At 44.3% G+C, this 21187-nt stretch overlaps 8 protein-coding genes across 8 annotated transcripts; 4 read left to right on the forward strand and 4 right to left on the reverse strand.

Moving 5' to 3' along the window:
- Nucleotides 1–568: 568 nt before the first annotated feature.
- VTP01DRAFT_614 (uncharacterized protein) lies at nucleotides 569–3772 on the forward strand (the record flags this gene model as incomplete). Its single annotated transcript, XM_069385008.1, has 15 exons — nucleotides 569–715; nucleotides 778–1137; nucleotides 1209–1792; nucleotides 1860–2038; nucleotides 2100–2240; nucleotides 2302–2491; nucleotides 2554–2649; nucleotides 2710–2791; nucleotides 2848–2882; nucleotides 2947–3042; nucleotides 3099–3267; nucleotides 3336–3485; nucleotides 3562–3573; nucleotides 3631–3675; nucleotides 3734–3772. 15 exons carry the CDS (start codon nucleotides 569–571, stop codon nucleotides 3770–3772), a joined length of 2325 nt encoding a protein of 774 aa, XP_069245034.1.
- A 403-nt stretch (nucleotides 3773–4175) lies between these two features.
- Nucleotides 4176–7008, reverse strand: VTP01DRAFT_615 (uncharacterized protein; the record flags this gene model as incomplete). Its single annotated transcript, XM_069385019.1, has 9 exons — nucleotides 4176–4739; nucleotides 4798–5169; nucleotides 5231–5299; nucleotides 5357–5795; nucleotides 5857–6093; nucleotides 6154–6504; nucleotides 6568–6615; nucleotides 6672–6863; nucleotides 6923–7008. The coding sequence occupies 9 exons, from the start codon at nucleotides 7006–7008 to the stop codon at nucleotides 4176–4178; spliced, it is 2358 nt and encodes a 785-aa protein (XP_069245035.1).
- A 198-nt stretch (nucleotides 7009–7206) lies between these two features.
- On the reverse strand, nucleotides 7207–9479 carry VTP01DRAFT_616 (uncharacterized protein; the record flags this gene model as incomplete). Its single annotated transcript, XM_069385030.1, has 8 exons — nucleotides 7207–7551; nucleotides 7621–7694; nucleotides 7755–8134; nucleotides 8200–8428; nucleotides 8493–8511; nucleotides 8574–8813; nucleotides 8873–9090; nucleotides 9158–9479. 8 exons carry the CDS (start codon nucleotides 9477–9479, stop codon nucleotides 7207–7209), a joined length of 1827 nt encoding a protein of 608 aa, XP_069245036.1.
- Nucleotides 9480–11132: 1653 nt separating this feature from the next.
- On the reverse strand, nucleotides 11133–12089 carry VTP01DRAFT_617 (uncharacterized protein; the record flags this gene model as incomplete). The annotated part of the gene is made up of 5 exons (XM_069385041.1): nucleotides 11133–11230; nucleotides 11306–11578; nucleotides 11655–11692; nucleotides 11750–11813; nucleotides 11930–12089. The coding sequence occupies 5 exons, from the start codon at nucleotides 12087–12089 to the stop codon at nucleotides 11133–11135; spliced, it is 633 nt and encodes a 210-aa protein (XP_069245037.1).
- Nucleotides 12090–12519: 430 nt separating this feature from the next.
- On the forward strand, nucleotides 12520–13237 carry VTP01DRAFT_618 (uncharacterized protein; the record flags this gene model as incomplete). The annotated part of the gene is made up of 2 exons (XM_069385052.1): nucleotides 12520–12610; nucleotides 12678–13237. 2 exons carry the CDS (start codon nucleotides 12520–12522, stop codon nucleotides 13235–13237), a joined length of 651 nt encoding a protein of 216 aa, XP_069245038.1.
- A 297-nt stretch (nucleotides 13238–13534) lies between these two features.
- On the forward strand, nucleotides 13535–16493 carry VTP01DRAFT_619 (uncharacterized protein; the record flags this gene model as incomplete). The annotated part of the gene is made up of 3 exons (XM_069385063.1): nucleotides 13535–13878; nucleotides 13943–16355; nucleotides 16422–16493. The coding sequence occupies 3 exons, from the start codon at nucleotides 13535–13537 to the stop codon at nucleotides 16491–16493; spliced, it is 2829 nt and encodes a 942-aa protein (XP_069245039.1).
- A 1058-nt stretch (nucleotides 16494–17551) lies between these two features.
- VTP01DRAFT_620 (uncharacterized protein) lies at nucleotides 17552–18227 on the forward strand (the record flags this gene model as incomplete). Its single annotated transcript, XM_069385075.1, has 2 exons — nucleotides 17552–17808; nucleotides 17897–18227. The coding sequence occupies 2 exons, from the start codon at nucleotides 17552–17554 to the stop codon at nucleotides 18225–18227; spliced, it is 588 nt and encodes a 195-aa protein (XP_069245040.1).
- A 1056-nt stretch (nucleotides 18228–19283) lies between these two features.
- On the reverse strand, nucleotides 19284–20124 carry VTP01DRAFT_621 (uncharacterized protein; the record flags this gene model as incomplete). The annotated part of the gene is made up of 3 exons (XM_069385086.1): nucleotides 19284–19670; nucleotides 19716–19914; nucleotides 20081–20124. 3 exons carry the CDS (start codon nucleotides 20122–20124, stop codon nucleotides 19284–19286), a joined length of 630 nt encoding a protein of 209 aa, XP_069245041.1.
- Nucleotides 20125–21187: the final 1063 nt, after the last annotated feature.

The raw sequence follows: 21187 nt of genomic DNA on the forward strand, positions 1-21187 counted from the left end.
CGCCTTCACGTTTCAGGCATCCAACTTTTTGGACATTTGTTTCTTCAACTGCTTTGTTGAACCTTCGTTCGATTATATCGTATCCTTTGAAATGTTCAAGTTTTCCAAACCAATTTGCCGTAAAGCTGCAGTGCGATAAAGGATAAGTCTCCCTCTCTTCCTTGTGACAATATCAAACAGCAGAAAAATTTCTTTTTCTGGCCTGTCTGAAAGCAAATACGCATCAATTGTAAAGCGTAAGCTCCTCTGAGCTGTTCAATCAGGTTGCATGCTTGTTGCAAGGAGTTGCCAGAGAGCTTTCATGTGGTCAGTCAGTCTTCAGGCTACATTTTCATTGCAATAGTAGCTCCTGGATATGCTGATAGTCAATAGCTAGTCTTGTACCAATTCTATTTTATTCCTTTTTCTCTGCGTCTTGAGCCAATAAAGATGAGTCTATAATTTTTTACGTCAATGAAAAGATAAACGCATGAATAAGGTGGAACACGTCACATATCCAACCATTGCCCTGTTCGTTTGCGAATTCGTTTTTCTTCCTTGTTCGCCTAAAAATTATATCTTTTTGGCCATGGACCAGGACGATGCAACCAAAACTATCTCTGAATCAACAGAAACTCCCGAGAACAATCATGATCCTTTGCCGTCTTTCACCTTCAAGCCAAGTCTAAACCGGCACGTTGCAGCTAGAGCCGATGCAACATCTCCCAGGCACGAGGTACACATACATCATCATCCAGGTTATCATCCCTATTGAGACTTTTTATCTATCTTTTCAAGATGAAACTGCCAACTTCGTTCTGGACTACTCCTGCAAAGACGCCTGAGTTGAAACCAAGCGCGAAGAAGGAAGATAGCTCTGCAGATGATCAAGATAGTCGACCTTCAGTTTTTATCCCAAAAAGGAATGTGCTGACAGAGATGTCAAACAAGATGATATTTGCAAAACCAGCACCAGCACCATCGCAGCGCCCATTCGCCAGCAAAACTATCGAAAACGCAGAGTCTTCTACCATGGCGCTCGACAGGGCGACGCCAATGTTGGAAACGTTTCAAAAACGGTTAAATCAAACAGCAAACAGTAGAGAAAGTAGCGCAAGCGTGACAATACCGTCATCGAATCTAAAACCATCGTCATCGGTAAAATATTATACTTTATGAAACATGGCGAAATCACGTGTGAAGATAGTGTATCTAAAGCCTTGGAATAGTCTACAAGGAGCGTTTCAAGCGACGATTTGCGCTTGAAGATTCCGTGGAATACGAAAAACCAAGAAAGACCAGTTACAAGTAGCGGCCAGAGGGTTCTGGCAGCATCGGATAAGACTAGGATATCCCCGGAACCTCCAGCAGTGCTACCCATTATTCCATTTCATAGCATTGATAATTCGGCTTGCGATGGTACTAATATCCGGAATACGGAGCCTACACTTGCTAGTCCCAAGAATATGTATTCTTTCTCAAAACCAAGCACTCCACGTAACATTGAGCAGCTGCGTCCGAAGGTGCAAATGCTCTCAAGTCACATCGGCGAGCAAATTAAACCTAAGCAGAGCACTAAAGAAAGCGAGGATTCCCTGTCCACACTACCCGAATTCGATGACTTTGCACGTTTATGCAAGGACAAGCTTGTCCAAAAAGAGCAAGCGCTACTTGATGCAACGCAGCAGCTGCAGACTCTCGAGCATCTGACAACGTCTCAAAATGGCGAGATCGAAGAATATCAAAAGCGTATCGAGGAATTAACAGACCTGGGCACATTTTTAATTTCGAGGTATACCCATATTGACCAGAGGTAAGTTTAAACGGATGCAGAATGCCTTGAAAATGTAAGCATAGCTGCAACTCATTGCATATTCAAGCTTGCAATCACTGAGAAGTCGATACGGTGCCTTCTTTACTATGCTCCAGAGTCTAGAAAAGCTGGCCAAAACAGCGCAAGAAGCAAACAGTACACGTCAAGATGCTTTCAAGAGCCTACATACTCAAATATCTGATTCGATGCAAGCAACAAAAAAAATGCAAGAATTGAAAAGTGAACGTAAATTGCCGCAACAAATCATATTGCTTTCCACTATTTTACCCTAAATCTGCCGTCTTAGAAATACAAAAGATCAAACTGCTTAGGATGGAATATGAAGACCTAGCCAGGGATCTCTGTGACTTGCATCAAAGTACGCAAAGTATCCATGACTCGAGACATGATCTCTACATGGAGCTCGAAAGCTATCGCAGAGATCAAGGTAGAGCGTAGAACTGGAGCAAAACTGATTCCAGGTTTCATACGAACACACTGTACGCTAGACTCTATCAGAACCGCTTGCAATAATCAGCAGAGTGATACACAGGCTGCAAAGGATTCTGTGTATCGTCTGCGCGCCGAAGTATCACACGTTGTATCCTGTTTTCGAATTGGTAGAGAAAAAGAAAAGATGCAATCCATGCTTCAAGATCTCTCGAATTTGAAATTTGACACTCGCGCATTTCAAGCAAGGTATGCGTGCATGGTATGATACTTGATGGATGCTATCAACTGAAATACTGATATTCATACAGGCTAACAGAGCTTAATACACAAGTACAGGCAAAGAATTCGGCAATGGAACAGGAACATGACAAGGACTTGGAAACAATCAAGAGTTTACAAACACAGTGAGTTCAGAAGAAATGGTCTAAAGCATTCTTAATTGATTTGAGGTATGCTTGGTATAGACTGGAGAAAACTTTGGAATCTCACGCTGAAGCAAGAAAAGAGCATGAGGAAAAAATGATAAATGCCCAGGACGTTGTAGAGGTACATCCAGTATGTTTTGCTTGTTTGATCATATCTTTATTTCTGATCTATCTTAGACATTGAAAAGACAAAATTTGGACCTGAAGGAAAAGTGAGATGAAAAGGTCGACGAATAGAGCAACCTGTATACTGAAGATCAGATTGGTTTCTTGTAGAAGCGAAGCTGAAAAGCAAGAATGGTCTAACAAGCATGCCCTTTTATTATCCGAGATTGAAACGCTGAAAGCAAAACTAGAGGAACAGACAAAACCGTATGCGTATCATGTAAGTCGGTCCTGTTTATAATCGCTAATGATCCATTTTATAGGCTGCAAGATCTGGAGTTTCATCATGAATCGTTGCAAACCACACTTACAAACGACAATCCAGAAAACCAGCAGCAGCTTCAAAATCTCACAAACATGGATCAGCCTAGCACTTCTCAGGAGTCCCCGACTGCAAATAAAGCAAAGGGCAAAGGCAGAGCCCGAGGAGCAGTACGTGCGCTTATTTGGCACCCGCTTGTGATTAAATAGGCTTAATGATCCACAAAATTACTTGCTAGCGTCCAAGACCGCAAAGAATTGCAATGTCTCTGAGGAGCAAACCCATCAAACAGGAAGCAGCTGATACAAGCAAGGTTCCTCTAGATCAGCTATATCCATCAACTTCTGCTAGCGGCGCAGATGAACCAAAATCGAAGCGGCGTAAGAGGGTAAATTGGCGGATGCGCTTTGCGAGAATCGCTGTCTCAGTGCCACTAACTCAAAATCTCGAATTCGTGGATCCAGGTCCTGCCAAAGGTACAGAATTTGACTCATTTAACATATCGCACGTTCCTGTTGACACCTATAACGTAGAAACCACCCATCATCATTGATGATGAGGACGTGGCAGAAAAAGAGGTAAAATTGCATCCATCTGTACATAACTGAGGAAACGATTTACAAAATACGCTCGTAGTTCCAAGCTCTCTTGGCATCTTCTATTCCTCCAAACTAACATACCTTCCAATAAAAGCATATTGAATGGATGAAGTAACTGTGCTTTTTCGCTCTGAACAGCAATACCAGAATGCTGTCTGGCCGAAGCGGAAATGTGGAGTGCGTGCTCCTTTCTTAAGAAATGCAGGCCATCTGGCCCCGCGCGTGCGGACAGCGCAGGTAATGGAATATATCTGTTTGTTGAGCACGCAGTTAGCTGGATTCGCTGTGCATAGTCCACTGGATAGCGCTTGCGGTCTAAATCTGTCTCAGTGCTGGCAACGTGGCATGTCGTACGCCTGATGAAAACTTACGACGCCCTTTTTTCGTGAACGTCAGAAGCGGTAGCAAGCAGATGATATCGTGGAATGAGTAATGCAATGCTAATCACACGAACTTTCTGTACAATCTTTACTAGCAATTTACAAAAAACTCTTTTTACGGCTAGGCAACTCCTCTTCTTCGAATCCTCGTCCTCGTTTTACACCGCGTACATTCTGATCAATTGGCGTGAGCATGGGTCGGCTCTGTGTTCGCTGTGGTGTTGCACTATCGATTTCACTTGATATGGAGTCAATCAATTGCTTGTTATCGGCTAATTCATCCAGACTTCGTTGTTGATATGTCGCAGCTTGGGAATGCATGTGAGAGATATGATTGTTGAGTTGTGTAAAGGTATCTTCGCTGTCGAGCACTCGCTCTTCGGCTTTTTGGACTAGTGATAATCGTTCATCGTTTTGAGTATTGTATGCAGAAACCATGCTTTCAAAGTCTGTCTGGAATAGAGAAAGAGTTTCGCCACCGGTTTCAAGTGATTTCTCAATGTCTTCGACTGTGTTCTTCAATCGTTCCTGCCGATCGTCTTTCCATTTTGTAATCATCTTTTGGATACCATCCAGCAATGTTCTTGTTGCGTGCTCTTCCACTACTTTATCCTTTGCTACGAATGCATGAATCTGTTCACGTTTCTTCGCTAATCGTCGTTGCTACGTAATACTCAGTGTCAGATTATATGTCACATACTTGGAGTACAAACCGTCTCACCTCTTCTGTTACAGTCTTGACAGTAGTTTCGCGTATTTGCTGCATTGAAGCATTTTGGGTATCCAGATGCCGCCGTTCATCACGAATATGACGCTGATATATTTCTGCAAAATGCTTTTGGATATGTCGAACCTGATCCTTGATTTCGTTGAGATCGCTGTCGAATGAACTGAAAAATCGTGCCACTTCTTGCTCCATACGCCGTCGTTTTCGATCACTTTCTTCCCGTAACTTGTCGCGAATCTGGTTAATCGTAGCTGCAAATTCGTTGCATGCTTCTACTTTGTCCTTTGCTAGCGTATACATTGACTCTGTGCTCTTTTCCAATGAATCGATGAGCTCTTCAATGCTAGATTCTGTATTTGTTGATAGCTATTTGTATACAGTTAATATTAAGAATTCTGTTATGAATCATATCTTTACGGATACTTACATCGCTAATTTTATCTTGAAATTCTGCTACTCGTTGTTGGATTGAACTTTCGAGGCTGCGAAGCCGTTTCTGAAAAAGGGATCACAAGTGAGGAAGAGCACATGACTACAAAACACCGTGACCTACCGTTACGGATGCTAACTGTGTTTCTTTGCCAATAAGCATATCTGTCTTCTCCTCCAATTCCTTTGTCTGCGACTCCATTGTGGATTTTAATCTCTCCATATCAAGGGATAGTTCGGTAACGCGATCTTTGGTGCTTTGGTTTTCATCTGTGAGAGACTGGTATGTCTGTGGGGAAAGATATATGCCCTTTTGTTCTCGAGTTGCCTGGAGATCTGCTTTGAGTCGTTCGATAGTGCTTTCATATTCGCGAAGCAATACTCGAGGGTTCATTCGCTGATTGGCTTCTGGTCGATTGCGGATGTTCTTTGCACGGCTCGCATAATCCAAAGTACTCAAAATCTCCTCCTGGTTCATTTTTGCTACTGAAACTGTCGCAATTATGCATGTTTTTGTTCTGCCGCCGAGTGAGTCTTTCAGCAAACGAGTGAGTTTGCTCTCTCTAATGATTATCGATACGATTTAGTACCAGAGCAATAGGCCTCGACCTTTTAAGAATATACCTGTATGGAACGTGAGGAGAGTGCTCGACTAGCTGATTGATAACTCGTCCCAAGGTAAGCAAGCTCTGGTTGATCATTCCTGCCTCTCGTGCTCGCGCATGTTCCGCACCAGATCGACTAATGTTTTCGGAGCCAGCCAAATCCACCAAGTTCAGTTTTCCAACTTTAAGTACTTCTTCTCCACCGGGTATCGTTTCTTTGATATGTACAGTGAGCGTAAATATGCAGTGAGAGCGACTAGATGAATTCGATTAGTAAACAATGTCTAAAAATTAAACCTTCTTTTTCCATATCTACCTGGACTTTTCATTGCACTTTGTCGCGGCGATGCTTCGGTTTTTGCTGCCTTCTTGCATTATTCGAATAGCTTCAGAAGCGTTTCTCACGATACATTCTTCGATGCCTTGCACAACTACTCCGTGTCCGTTCTGATCCTCAAATATTCGTAGTGTTCGGTTGTCATCCATGTTGCCATTCAACAAGTCACGTAGTTCTTCGTTATACAACTCGATCAATGATACTTTGACTGAATAGTCTGCGCTCTGCGCGTCAAGTGTTTCAAACAGTTTGTGGATTGCACGAGGTATTATTCCGGCTTCAGGCTTGCATTTGCCGTGGCGTTCTTCAAGGTCGCCTTCCATGGTATAACTAGTTCACACATGGTCAGCCAACATGCTTCTGAGCAAGAATGCCAGAGTCGGTCCAACTCACGTCTTTCCAGTACCGGTCTGTCCATAGGCAAATATGGTGCAATTGTAACTGTGATATACAAAATTTAGTGTGCATTGAAAAGAATTACCGTTTCTAAGCGTTACCCTCTTAGCATTTCATCAAGAATTGGCTGTGCAACTTCGTTGTATACCGTCTCCTGCGTTGCTTCTTGTCCAAACACACGATCAAACGAATAGATCTTGTTTGTTGTTTTCACGAGGACTTCCTTCTGTCGGTGGGAGACTGGTTCAACAATTACGGGAGATTTTGCGGCAATTTCTTCGTCACTGCGTTTTCTACAAAACGTTTAAGCATTGGGGATGCAGCGATTCCTGGTCCAAAGATCAAAACTGACCGACATCGCAAAACGACTTGAATGTTTGTTCCTTTTTCTTCAAAAGCTGGAGCTTTTCGTGTCTTTGGTAGCGATCTGCGAAGCATGGCGTTGGGCGCGATCAGGAATCTTAGGAAAGAGGGAAAGAGAATTAAGGCACAAGGCAAATTATGCTTGCTCCCATTTTCAATTCGGAGAATGAACACGCGAACGCGCGTCCACGCGCCTCAGCGCATTATATCCCATTAGGGATTATCCAAAAAATTGGCAACAATGTGTAAAATATAGAACTATCGTACAATTATTTATTTCTTTTGGGATGCCTCACGCGCAGATTGTATGAGAGGTGCAAGGGAATCTAACGGGTCAGCTTTCAGAAGGAACGGGTGCTCCAGTATTTGTTTCGAGTTCGGCCGTTCTTCTGGGTCAACTTTAAGGCATTCAGCTAAAAAATCGCGAAAAACATCACTCAGAGTTTCTGGATTCTGCAGTTTCGGCGTTCCGTTCGTTGCAATCAGGTACAGCGCACGGAGGGGGTTTTCATTCAGATAAGGTGGCTCGCCTTCGACCATTTCGATGGCCATCACACCCAGGGACCATATATCGACCTTTGATCCATATTCTTTTCTCGTCACCACTTCAGGTGCCATCTGTCATGGATATTATTGGAGACTCTGTCAGTTGAAGAGACCAAGATGCTGCATGTACGATATACTTGCCCAATATGGAGTACCGACCATGGTTGTGCGCTTCGCCTGAGCCTCGTTAAGCTGTGCGCAAAATCCAAAATCAGCTAGAGCAGAGATCAGTTTAGATTCCACTTTGCTTGGGAAATAAAAGTTGTTCCACATACTGAGCTTGATATCGCCCTGCAGGCTAAGCAAGACATTATCGCTTTTGATATCTCGATGGATGACTCCGTTAGAGTGCAAATGGTGCAGTCCCTGCAAAACCTCTCTGCACACAGCTGCGATTTGACCCTCCATCATTATATTGCTGGTCACTACGTCCGTGAGACTGCCGCCGTCCATGTATTCCATAATGACCCAAAGATCGCCTTTCCATAGATATGAATCGATAAAATTGACAATGTTTTGGTGCTTTGACTTTCTCATGACGACAATCTCGTTAATGATGAGTTCTTTCTTTGGCTGCTGTTCCAGATTCATTTGCTTGATAGCAACAGGCATCTTACATCCTGCTTTGCGAGCAGTGTATACGCCTCCAGATGCACTGTTCAGAGTGACATGTAAGATTGAGAGTATGTACAAGGCATGGAACAAATTTGCGCCGCCTACCCTTGACCAATCTTTACTATATCCTTGTAAATTTCGCTTGGATCCACGGTTGCACAAATATCTTGAAGGTTATTCAGGACTTCTGCATCTTTGAGCGAGTTTCTTTCCTTTTTAGATGTCCGCCGTCGAGCAACACTGGGCTGCTTCTCGGTCTTCTTTGTCGAAGACGTGGCGGTGCTGGTATGGTTGCGGGTACTGGATGATTTGGGGGAATTAGAGGGTCGGAAACCTACGCAAAGCATAAAATGTAAGTTGCAAATAAAAAATGATAATGCATTGTGCATATCATTTACCGCTGGCCAAATCTGGTACCTAGCAGAGCATAATTGCTTAATTACATGGGCCTACAGATAATAAACGAAACCATGACTTACAGAGTTATTTGGACTGCGCTGGATTTTGAGTTTGGAATATCGTTTCATTGGGCTACCATTTCCCTGGATGGAGGGTATATAGCTGGTGGACATTGATGTTTGAGGTGTAACATCTGAAGTAGCTGATGACGAAGAGCCAGATGAAAAAGAGGAAGTAGCCGTCTTTGGAATCTTGGACCACACCGTTTCCTCCTTTTTAGTTTGCGTTCCCTGATAAAATTCGATCGCATCAATGACGGCCTAAAATTTTCTAAATAAGCTCTGGTGTACACATTTGCAACGCTGAGGCATATGCACACCTGCGGATTACGCTTTTGCTCTGTTTTGGTAATGCCGCTCGTCTTTAGGAGGATTTGCCACTCGCGTGGAAGACCAGTAAATTCATTTGTCTTTGGATCAAAACCGACATGCGTAACATGTATTGTATTGTAGGGTGTTGAAATATCCATGATCTTGCTACTACCTGTGCTACTCGTACTGCCACGTTTATTCGACTGTGCGCCGTTGTGATGCAAAACTAGCAAGCATAATAATCGTGAACATTTTTGCCGGCAGTTTTCGTTTTCTCAGAAATACCAAAATACCTCCAAAACTGCTGAATATCTTGTCGATTGCTCCTCTGAATGTATTCCTGTCACGAGACTTCTTCAGACCTGATAAACTGCTTATGGAGATATTCTTTTTATGCCGAGGGGCGTTTACGCTTGTGGACTGCGAAGCGTTCGGTTGCGGTGCTGCAGGGGGAGGTGGCGGTTCAACCGGGGCTCTTTGCTCCTGCGCGTCCACGTTATTTTGCGACAATTCATTCAGCGTAGGCGACGTGACAAGAGTGATGGCTGAAGCTCGATCGGAATCGTCAGACAAGGACCCGGTGCTACCGTTTTGTACAGGCTTAGAGTTGGACATGCCGTCCTATGGTGAAATGATGAAAGTGGCGACTGCTGAGCAAGATGCAGGAACACGGCGTTAGAGTATTCAAGTTTTGTTGCAGCGTGGGTTATTGCTTAGGACAAAAAAGCTATAAAAAAGATAGAAAGGGAAGACGAGAAGCGAAAATCGTTTCTCTGTGGAGAGTATGTATTTTCCCGCCAGCGCCATCCATGCCCTTTCTGGTCTGCCCCACATTATGGTGTCAGTCCAATGACCATTGTGCTCTCGGGTCATTTTGCATCCGCACTTGTCGCTTTTGCCTGCGTGGCCTAAACCCTTGATACTCGTTATCGAATGATTATTCGCGGAAGTAACACTAGCGGATTTGGCATGTTTCTTGATGATTAAAATAGTTCGATCCGAGCAAATTCAGGTACAAGGACTTTTTTACTTCTAGCCGTCGTGATAACAGATTTGCTGAAGGTATGGGAGATTACCATATCGGGCATCATCTCATTATATCCTTTTTCTCGGCTCTCACAGAGTTGTTGGTTTACGCATGAGAAAATCAAGAATAGACTTGAATCTTCCAAGCTATATATATAGCTTTTGTCTTCTTGTACATAAAAACGGTCGACTTGTGCATTCTATCAACGAATGATGCTGCAATGTTGCGGATATAATACCGAGCTTCCGAATGTACATGGTGTCAAACGCCTGTGGATATGCATTCTCATGTTTGTTGTCAAAAGTTATATCGGCTATCATCTGGTTTCATTTGCCATTACGTGGTTATAATAGTCTTGAGCTTAACGTGGTATAATCTTGAAAAATGTTATTGAAGCAGCTTGTTCCTTACTTGATATTTGCTATTGTTGTCTCCATGTGTGACACTGTACTCTTCTGAGGTTGTACAAGTGATCTTGATGGCAAGGACATTGGATGAATATATAGAACTTGAAATAAAGAGCAAGCGCCTATCAAAATCTCGATATGCATGATCTTCGTCATCCCACACACATGTCAGGCTCTTTTCCTTTTGTATGCGCGCTATTATTTGATCTACCGTTTAGAGGAAATGTCACCCAGTTACATAAATGAATATCAACATTCTGTCCGTTATATACGAAGCTTAAGAGCTGGGTATTGATGGGGTGCCATCATATCTACCATGCTGGTTTAAGGCTGGTTCATCGCCGGTTTGCTTAAGCTCAGCATTCTAGATGCACATCTGCTTGCTGCATACAAGTGCTTTCTGCAATGACTGTTTGAAAAATTTGATCTCAGCTGCTCTAAGTGTTGTGTGTACCTTTGCCGATACCTGCTTTATGATTGTCTGGATCATCTTTTTTAATGTGCAATTTTATCATGTCCCACGAAAAGCAACTAACTCCAGATGCTGGTGAATACAGCAAACGTGAAAACGATTCACGTGCTATTGATGGAAAAGAGGAGTCGTATGTTCTTGAAATGTCAAGTCTGTACACGCGAATCAATCCGATGACACAGACTTGCAGAAGAGCTGAGGTTTAATGCGCTTTGGGGACTAAGAAAAAGTTTTTGGACGTGCGCACGCATACAGTAACGCACGACTTTACGTATGGTCTCCTCGTGCATGAAAAAGGAAAAGAAGCCGAATACTGTGCCTTTTGACATGGCTTTATCATCGGTAAACACGCTGCATGTATCTTAATAATTCATATGCTCTTCGAATGCAGCCAGGCCTGCCGCGTACGCGTGCAGTCTGCTGTCAATCACAAGTCGGCCATCGTGTTTGAATACCAGGTCTGTGCAAACAATGGTGGTGGGGACAATTAAATACTGGTAATTATTGATATGCTGTGCCATTTTTAATGTTTTACCTGTGAGATGTTTAAGTAGGCCTTTGAGCGGGAGAGTAATGGTTTGCAGACTCCATTCGTCAGGTTCGAGGCATGGTGCCACTGCATTTCGATGAAACTCTTGCATGTCTAGCGTCACTTGTGCGACAAGGCAGCATGAGCTTGTCATGCCTGGTTCATAGCTCACTGGCGCCGGATGCAGCTTGACCTTGCTTTTCTCAGCGAGATAGCCGGTTTCTTCTCTTAGCTCGCGGATGGCTGCATCGATAGGGTCTTCACCTTGATCGACCAGACCTAGAAATTGGGTCGAGGTCTTGTCAACGAAAATAGCAATGTTTTTCTGCATCCGACAACCAAGGGATCGGCGTACCTGATGGAAACTCTATGCAATATCGCTCTATAGCTGGTCTTTGATGCAAACCGTGTTTAACCATTAATTGATTGTCAATGCAAGCATAGCTTTACCTGTATTGAATGACAAGTACTTGGTGGGGTTCCGGTGTTTTCAACACAGCGTGGATATCGACGGCTTTTATAGAATATATAGCTCAGCACCCAGATGAATTAAAAAGCAGGTTCTCGGTCAGGGGCTGCGCTAGGACCAAAAAGACCCGACCGACTAGGCCACAATGAGCCATGACTTACCGTCGACGTGAGATGAGCTGCGCGATCCTGTACGTACGCAACGTTCCCAGCTTCGCTCTACGCCGTCCTTGTCCTTGAATTTGACTCGCTCAAGTTTTAGCCATACACCATGGTCTATTGGCTCAGAGTCGGTTTGTTTCACAGACTCTAGCGGCAGCATTGCGGTTGAGGGGTTTTGAAAGGCCCGACCGGATCACACAGACTTTTCAAGCCGAGAATGGGACACACCCTGACCTGTTTGTACTCTTTTTCTTCTTTTTTCTTCTACTTTTTCTCCCTCTGCCACTCTTCTTTGTCACAACAGCTGGTCTGTCGGTCAAAGCTTGTCTTATATATATATCTACCGTTATCAGCAAGAATACCTCCTATACATTCATACATACATACATACATATCCGTTATTCCTTTTTTTTCTCGTTTCTCTTATCGTTTCGACGCTTGCTTTCTCTACTGTTACTTTTATATACCTTTTCATATTCTTCAACAAACCAACAACATACAACGTACCGCTCGGCTGGAACCGTTTCCGTGATAACTTTTTGCTTCAAACACCAGTTGAGAACGCTAAACAATTGCAACGTTGATTCTGAATGCGATCACACGTAAAGTCTACAGTCAAAGTTGAACATGAGCAGGATCGTGTCTTGTCAGATCGTCTACATATGCTTTCTGTGAATAAAGGTATGTCAACCAGGCAACCTTCCTTTTTCTATTTGGACTAGTTACAAATTCATCCCTTTTTCGTTAGAAAATACTAGTAACACGGATGACGAAGACGATGGATTGGCATACACGCAGCAAATGAGCAAGAAGGAACTGATATCGCGGCTGAACAGGCTCGAGATTGAGCATTCGTTTCTGAAACAGCAGAATGCGCATTTGAGCAAGGAGCTTTCATTTGCACGTTACACGATCCAGGCTCTCAAGACGATTGCCATAGACAAGGGAGCGGCGCTGGAGGCAGCCAGGCAGGAACTGGAACGAGCCCATTTTCGCAACAAAATGCTCAGCATGACGTTGCTGAGGCAGGAACAACAGCAACGCCAGCAAGAGGAATGGTTTTTTGAGCAGGCTCAAATGTTAGCTTCAACTTGTTACGATCCTGCTCCTCGTGCTGCGACGGCGGGATATCACGCTGAACACGCTGATAATCATTACGATGATGCTGTTTGTAGAGAACACGATCATCAAGAACCTCAGCCGCAATTGACACCGCCCGAATCACCTCGTGGTGTCGGTGATATGCTTGAATGCAATGAACATGCGTTGCATGTACCTGCAAAGTGCTCCACGATCGAAACTCTATAAAAAGAGCTAGCATTAGTTTTTTTTTCCTTTTTCTCTTGTTTTCTTCCACACTTTATGTATAAATATTGTTTTCTCACGGCAATGTACATGCTTTTGCTCATGAGGGGTGGTTGTATAGATGCGATGAAAAGCTCGACATGCAAGCAGGAAAACGTCGGGACACTCCTTTTTTTTTCTGTGTTCTCGTGGTGTACCCCCCCCCCAACCCCTCAATTTATAAAAAGAATGACAGGTTTGCTCTCGTTTCTTCTTTTTTCCTCTTCTGGTTCTGGCCTTGACTGCTGGAGAAATATATCAATGTCGATTAGAGTGAATAGCGCCACGACAGTTTCGCCGCATTCATCATCATCGTCTGCTTTCATGGATGGTCAGCGGTTAGACGGTTGTACAACCACCGGGACCGCTGCCTCCCAGTCATCATGTAGCAACAATGCCGCCCAAAACAAATCATCTGGCCGATCCCTCAACAATGGCACAAGTGGCACAGACACTCTACTTTTAGGCACCCGCGTGATTGTTCCCTCGCTGTGCGTGATTGGCGTTATCCGGTATCTTGGTGAAACCCACTTTAAGCCTGGACTGTGGGCAGGTATCGAGCTCGATCTGGAGGGCGCCGGCAAGAATAATGGCAGCGTTCAGGGGTAGGTTGCCTTTTACCTTGTTTGCACGGCTGCAGGCAGTAATCGATGATTACAATCACGTTAGTGTGCAATATTTCAACTGCCCAGAATATACTGGTCTATTCGTATTGGCATCCAAGGTGCAAGTCCTGCTTCCTGAAGGCGATGACAATGAAGACAAATGCAGCGGTGCAGCTGATAATGGTGGCAAGGCTAAATCGCACTCGACGTTGCAAACGACGGCTGCGACGACAAAGCTCGACAAATTGCGTCGACAAGCGTCACCGACCACAAACAATAATAGCAGCGGCTCTGCTGAAACCTCAAATCGGTCACCTTGTAAATCCACCGCTGCCCCTGCTGTCTCCCGTTCTACCCGCCCAAAAACTGCGAGAGCCTGCGCTTCATCCACATGCCGCAGCAAGCGACGATCTCTCGTAACTAGTTGCGCGCAAAAGGGCACGGACCGAGGATTATCTGAAAGTAAGAGCCAGGCAACAATGAATGGTGAGCTTCATAGCAGCAATCCCTCCATTCCCGCTTTGCCAACGAAAAGTAGCAAGCTATTTTCAACATTATCGTCAAGGACTAGATTTAACCCTAGTACCAAGGCTAACGCTTTATCGAAGACATCAAAGTCTACCAAAACCAGTGTGCCTGCAGCTCCAGTCAAGTCCAAGAGCACAAGAAATGATATAGCTGGGCCACCTATCGAATCCAAGAGCACAAGAACAGCTGCAAAAGCTGCAACTATCTCACCTAACAAATCCAAAAGTACAAAACCCGGTGCCGAACTGAAGAAAAGCACTGCTAATACAAATAACATCTCTCGAACCAAAACCTCGAGTGCTAATGCTACCACGGCATCATCTAGTCCGACCCCCAAACGATCCAAAAGCGCACGGACGATAACTACCGACAATACGTCACCTTTGTTTGGTGCGCCCATGGTAAAATCCAAGAGCACCAGGTCCAGTACAGCACGTGATATCATGACAAAAAGCAAATCTTCCACAACAACGAACGAATGCAAGAATAGCAAAACTTTACAGTCTACCAGCCGGTCCACTGCGACGCGACGTACAAGGCACCGTGTATGCAGAACGGAGGACGATATTGACAGTGAACTGTCGCGCATGCAGGAACTTTTGGAAGAAGCTAGGCGCGATCGAGAAAGGCTGTCGAAGGAGGTGAACAGCAAAGATGCGGCGTGGGACCGCATTGTTTCGACAAAGGAGAGCTATGCACTTCAAGTACAAGACAAGGAACGAGAAATTCGCTGTTTGGAGCAGGCTCTGGCGGCATCGCAGGAAAAACTGGAAGCATTGACAAATCAGGCGCACATTCAATCGAGCCAACAAGCCATACTAGAACAACAGCGCCAAAGGATCACAAAACTGGATATACTTTTGCAGGAAGCGCAGACGAGGGAAAAAAGTGTCCTCGAGGATTATCGAGACTTGCAGCAAGAATCTGCAGCCCGTTTGGATCAAGTCGAGCGGTTGCTGGCCGACCGCAACCAGGCTGTCGCTATGCTGGAACAAGAGTGCAATGATTTGCGCCGAACAAACAAGATAGCGGCACAAAGTTATCAGGAATCCACCGAGCAAGCAAAAGCAGAATATATACAGGCGCTGGTAGCCAAGGACCGCGAGATTGCACAGCTACGTCAGGCATTAAACGATTTGATTGTGAAACAGCGAGCACAGGAAGAGTCTCTCGGCCCACAATTTGTGCAGGACGATCAAAAACGACGACTAGAGCAACAACTACAGTCTGCATTAACAGAGTTGGACCGTGAACGGCATTTGGTGCTTTGCAAAACGCAGCAAGTGGATACAGTAAACGCGCGCGTAATTCAACTACAAGATACAATCGAAGCATTTGACAAGCGCTGCCAGGAACTTGCACGCGAGCTGGAGACGGAAATAAAGGATAAGAAGCGTATCATGGAAGAAGTCAATCTATGCAGACAGGCCTGCAGTGACGCCAAAGAGCAGCAGATGCAAGCAGAATTGGCAAAGCAAAAGGCCGAGCAGGATCTGAAATTAGTACAGCGAGATTCAATGCAAATCAAGCATGAATATGATACATTGCTGACATCCCACAAGGCGCTGGAAGAATCCTACAACCGTTTATTACGGCAAGTTGCAACGACGCAGCAAGGTGATACCGATGGCAGTAGCAACAACAATGCTGCTCTGTGTCAGCAAGTATTGCGTCTCTCGGATGAACTTGAACGTCAAAAGAACCAAATCACGACTCTTAAGGCAGAAAACCAATCACTCAAGAGCACCTTGCTCGAGCGGCAACAATATACATTGCCCATGTCTCCTGTATCGATCCAGTCATTCAAACGGTCTTCGTTATCCTCGTTCTCCTCTGGAACATCTTTTAATGACCATGATGGTGAACGCAACCTGCTGTATTGTGAAATTTGCGAGATGGAAGGTCACGACGTGATGAACTGCACTGCATATCTTGAAAATGTGTCCATGGTAAGTTAAAATTAAAAGTACGCTCTTATATATCTGCTCATTCTCCTTTATTGAAAATTGATGTAGTATTGTGTTAACTGTGACGTTTTTGGTGAACACTCAACAGAGGACTGCCCTAGCAAGGATGAGATGTTCTAAACAACGTTTCTATTCATTTACATTATCATCTGTAGTATTCTTTATGTACATTCTTCTTTTGATGTTACTACTTTCTTTTCGTTCGTTTTGATACCCCCCTTTGACGATATCCATATATAAACTACTAAGTACTTGCATTATTGCCTCTAAATAGTCCATTGACGTCTTTCTTATGAGTATGTTACTCCAGCTGGCCCGTGGGTTGTTAGCCTTGATCATAATACGGGGCACTCCCATGGAAACTTACGACATACTCATCAGTGACTATGTTAGACGAATTGCACTAGAGTATTCAGATCATAAACATCCGTAAGAGTACTCGCATTCTTTTGGGGTGCCTCGGAAAGCACCGCACCGGTGCCATTGGCACTCTATGGCCTGCAAGTTGGAACACCGTTGCCTGCAACTGGCTGAACCTTGGAACGAGAACTGCAGCTTCAAAAAGGATGCAAATTGTGTGGACATGATACATTACTACATGACAACACCTGCACCACCAAGGCAGAATATTTATTCAGTGGCGATAAATTCATGCACTCTCACACATACGGATTATCACAAACATAATAGAGACCATGATGTCCAGATTTGCCGAACGAGTCGAACGCTAACGGCTCACATTTGCAAAGGCATTTGACGGTAAAAGCGAAACAAGAAAGAAAAATGACGATTATCTTCAACATTTTGGGCATCTAACGCCGAAAGCTGCTAATGTCGATAATCCTGCTACAGGTGCGGTAATCGATTCAATTGTGGATATCGATCCTATCGTCCATAACAAGGATTTAGAGCTGCTGATGAATGAGAAATCCCTGGGAGCGTTTGTACCTGAAGTTTCTCAACAAACAGAGAAAGAATACGATGGATATATATACATGGCTAGCATGATTGGATCAGCTTCCATCATTACGTTCAAAGCGGCTTTAATGGTCATGTCCATTGCAGCCGCCTTTAAAACAGTCTGAGGATCGTACTATCTTTCCTGTCAATCTTTTTTTTTCCGTGAACTACGCAAACATGCGCTAGTTCTTCAAGCTGTGCTTGGAGACTTGACAGAAATGCATTTTAAGCAATATTTTCTGGCCTTCTTCAAAGCATACAAAATCGATTTTGACGATGAAGATTCATTTTTGTGGATACTTATGGATTTTTCGGCAGCACAAAAGAACAGCTTTTGCAAGCCTACAGAGAATACACCTTTGAGCGCAGTAATCACAATATTGTTCCACTGTCGCAGCGCACAAAGTTTCTGTGGACTGCTCACAGGACGAGAACAACAAGCAGTCAAAGCGACTGGGAAAATGCGAAAGAGACCGTAATACAGTTCTGTCCCATCTCTAAAAAATGGCTCTCCTGCGGATGGATCATGCTTCCAGGACAACAAACGCATGGAATCGTACCAGAAAGTGCCGTATCATGTCATACGGCCTAAAATTTCCTTATCATCGAGCCTTCGACAATTTCTGCAGTTCGCTCGCAACGATGAACGAGACATTTAGCAGTTCTATGCTCATGGCAGTTTGTGCCCAACGTGCGAACTGCGCAAACACCAACGAGTATCCAGAGAGATCGGGTACTCGTTTTACGTCGAAAGTGACAGTCGAGCACCCGATATATATGAAGTGCTTGCAGCACCAGACAAACGAAGAAAACAGCGGTGTTGAACCATGCGCTGATGATGGCAACCCCACTCTGGCAGTTACGAGTGTCTACCAGCAGATGATCATGCAGTGACAGCTGATGACGATCCATTATCACATCCGGTAGAACGCTATTATCGATGCTTGCAGAAAGCGACCCTGCTACTCTACAGGAGCAGCTGCAAAAGGCTATCATCAAAAAGAAATCGATTTGTTGATGGGTACTATCCCGCATTTTGGCCCAATTTTGGGCCGAACTTTAAAAAATAATTTTCTCGTGGCCTACCAAACCTGTCTGTTTGATACTTGTGTCTATGCAAGATGCACCTTTTATCAATTCACATACTGATTTTCGTGCTTGTATCTTTCTTGTGGAGCTCGATATTTTCTAAGGCATGTCTGCGGCAAAATTTGCCCGGCCCAATTTTGGGCCGGAAGTTAGCTCAAAGGCAACTACCAAAAATCCATAGCTAGCATGCTTCAAAAATGAAGTGTCGGAAAGAAGAGATCAAGACAATATTTCTGATATATACTTTAAGAGCTGTTTCGGGATATATGGTCGTACATATGACAATGACAGAAGACACTATTCGGATTGCATAGCATCGGAGTGAAGACTTGTATTGGCAAGTCTGCACGTGGCAAACGCGCTTCCTTGGCCAACCCTTCTCAGTTACGCCCATGTTGATACGTTTATGGCCTGCATACGCCGTTTGAGAGCGGGTAGGTGGGGGCTGCTTTTGGTTTTCGCGATTTTCCCTTAGAGGCTTCGAATAGGCCAGCAGAGACAGGCCCAATGTGCAGCGAAATTTGCTATGCAGCATATCCTTCCCATCATGAGCGAAGATTTTACAAGCAGAGAAGGCCACAGCCAGAAAGAAACTCAAACAGCGAAGTTCCCAGCGATACGTTTGCATCACATCATGGAAAGATATCATATTGTCCCAACGATTGTTTGCGAAGGAGATTCCATGATTAGTTTTACCAATTGTGTCCATATATGATGAAAATACGAACCTTTGTTCTTTTCGTATGCATGAATACACTGTGTCTGCGCATGGAAACATATTCTCCATTCAGCGATTTACTGATTTTCTCCTGCACCCTTATGGTTGATCCACGGTTGGAGATGATCGCCTTCGGCTGAAGGTCACGTAGCAAAGCAACGTACATTCCCTCCGGGATAAAAGCCAATCCAGCACAGATACTCGTCATAGGTGACAGGAACAAAATCAGGCTTCAGACTCTGTGCATGCTCGTTGATGGCAGGAATGACTACCTCGGATATATGCTCCGTAGGTAGAAATCTCAAGAAGTACTGATATGGAGATGCAAACTCTTTTCTTGCGAGATGCAGTTTTGCTGCACCAGAGTAACTAGCATCAGCAGCAACGAGACGAGCATCCACATGCACTTCCTGCTGCATCCAGGTGGTCGTAGTATCGATGATTTCTTCCTCGTCATCATCGACCGTAGTGAGCTCCCCAGGTGCAGCAACTGCATCCTCTAATGTCTCGTATTCTGCTCCTTCTTGTTCCTAAGTGACCCTACGACAAACCGGGGCTGACTAGGGTCGACGTACGCGACCGTTTACAGCGCTGTCGTAACGGATGCTGCCAGGTAGCAAATTAATTGGATGGTCCATGGCTCCATCCAGCTGCACACGCCATGCCGATCTTCCATTCACGGCTGTCTCTTCAATAGTTGTCCCAGGCGCTGCAACACGCGGCCCGTCGAGCGGCGAGACACGGCTGACTTCTTCGAACACCTCAGTGTTGTCTCTAAAGAAGTGAGGAGAGACTAAAACACGAGCTCCAATTCGAAGATGGGGCTATGAGCGGGGCAATTTGAAGAAGTTGTTTTGCGAGTTGAAGAAATTTGTAAACGTAAATGAGAAAGGATAGGAAAGACCGTTTATTTTGGTGTCTTCTCCAAATTAAGTAGGACATCTCAGGAACCCGCAAACGCAGTCTCAGGCTGAAAACGTCCATTGGCAATATGCAGGATCAAAATCAGCCCAAAATTGGGCCAGCTGAAATAGTACCCATTAATAAATTAATCATTTTTACTTGCTTGTAGCCCGGGTTAAGTGCTTACAAAATTATACCTATCTAAAATTAGATTTAGGTTTCGATGCATTGACGTACGCTATGAAGCACGCACAGATGCATCGAGATTGTACATGTCTACCTGGCCATTGGCATTGTCGATGGAACTTTTCCAGCTTTTAAAAGCCTATTACTCTTATTTGTCTTTTCTTCCGTGACTTGGACAGTAGTATAAATTGTGGATATATTTGTCTTCCCTGATTTTTTAGCAGAAGAAAAACATATTTTGGTTTTCTGCTTTTATAGGGATGGGCAAATTGTGTGGTAGGGCTGGTGGAAAATCCAGTGGCCATCAAGTCGGACAAGAACAAAGGTTTGTGGATATGGTCCTATATGGAGCTAATAGACCAAGCTCTACAATATTATAATCCAGCTGTGTATGCGGATAGCATATCCTTCAAACCCGCACAAGATATGCCGCTGATCAGTTTCAACAATGATAACTCACCACCTTTGGACCCATCCTACGAATATGATAGCTTATTTTTAGAATCCAAACGGAGCAGTTCATGCTACATCGATGCATTGGTTGAGATGTCATGGCATTCCGTTTGCTTTGCATACCCGTAATGCGTGAAATCGCTGCAGAAACTAGAAACCCTCTCGACGAAATGCTTGCTGAGACCATCATAATGTCCAGAATATGTCAACACAGGCTCGTGCATCAGAAACGATGCGAACATATGCATGGACATGTATCAGACAATCTTACAAGCCGCGCCCCGATTGTACCGTGAAGGAGAGATGCACAGTCAGAGCGACTTTTGAAGATTTCTTCAAAAATACACTCTTTCAATAAATTAAATTCTCCCAAATGTGGATGTCGCATCTTCCGGAGATATTGTCGTACAAAGCTTAGCACCTCCAAGAGTATATAAAGCATGTAAACATTTTTAACCCAACTTTCCTCCTTCCTGCCACATCGTACGGTTGAAATTTCAGATTA

This window comes from Rhizomucor pusillus, assembly GCF_041956525.1.
Source record: "Rhizomucor pusillus strain CBS 183.67 unplaced genomic scaffold VTP01scaffold_1, whole genome shotgun sequence".
Lineage (NCBI taxonomy): Eukaryota > Fungi > Mucoromycota > Mucoromycetes > Mucorales > Lichtheimiaceae > Rhizomucor > Rhizomucor pusillus.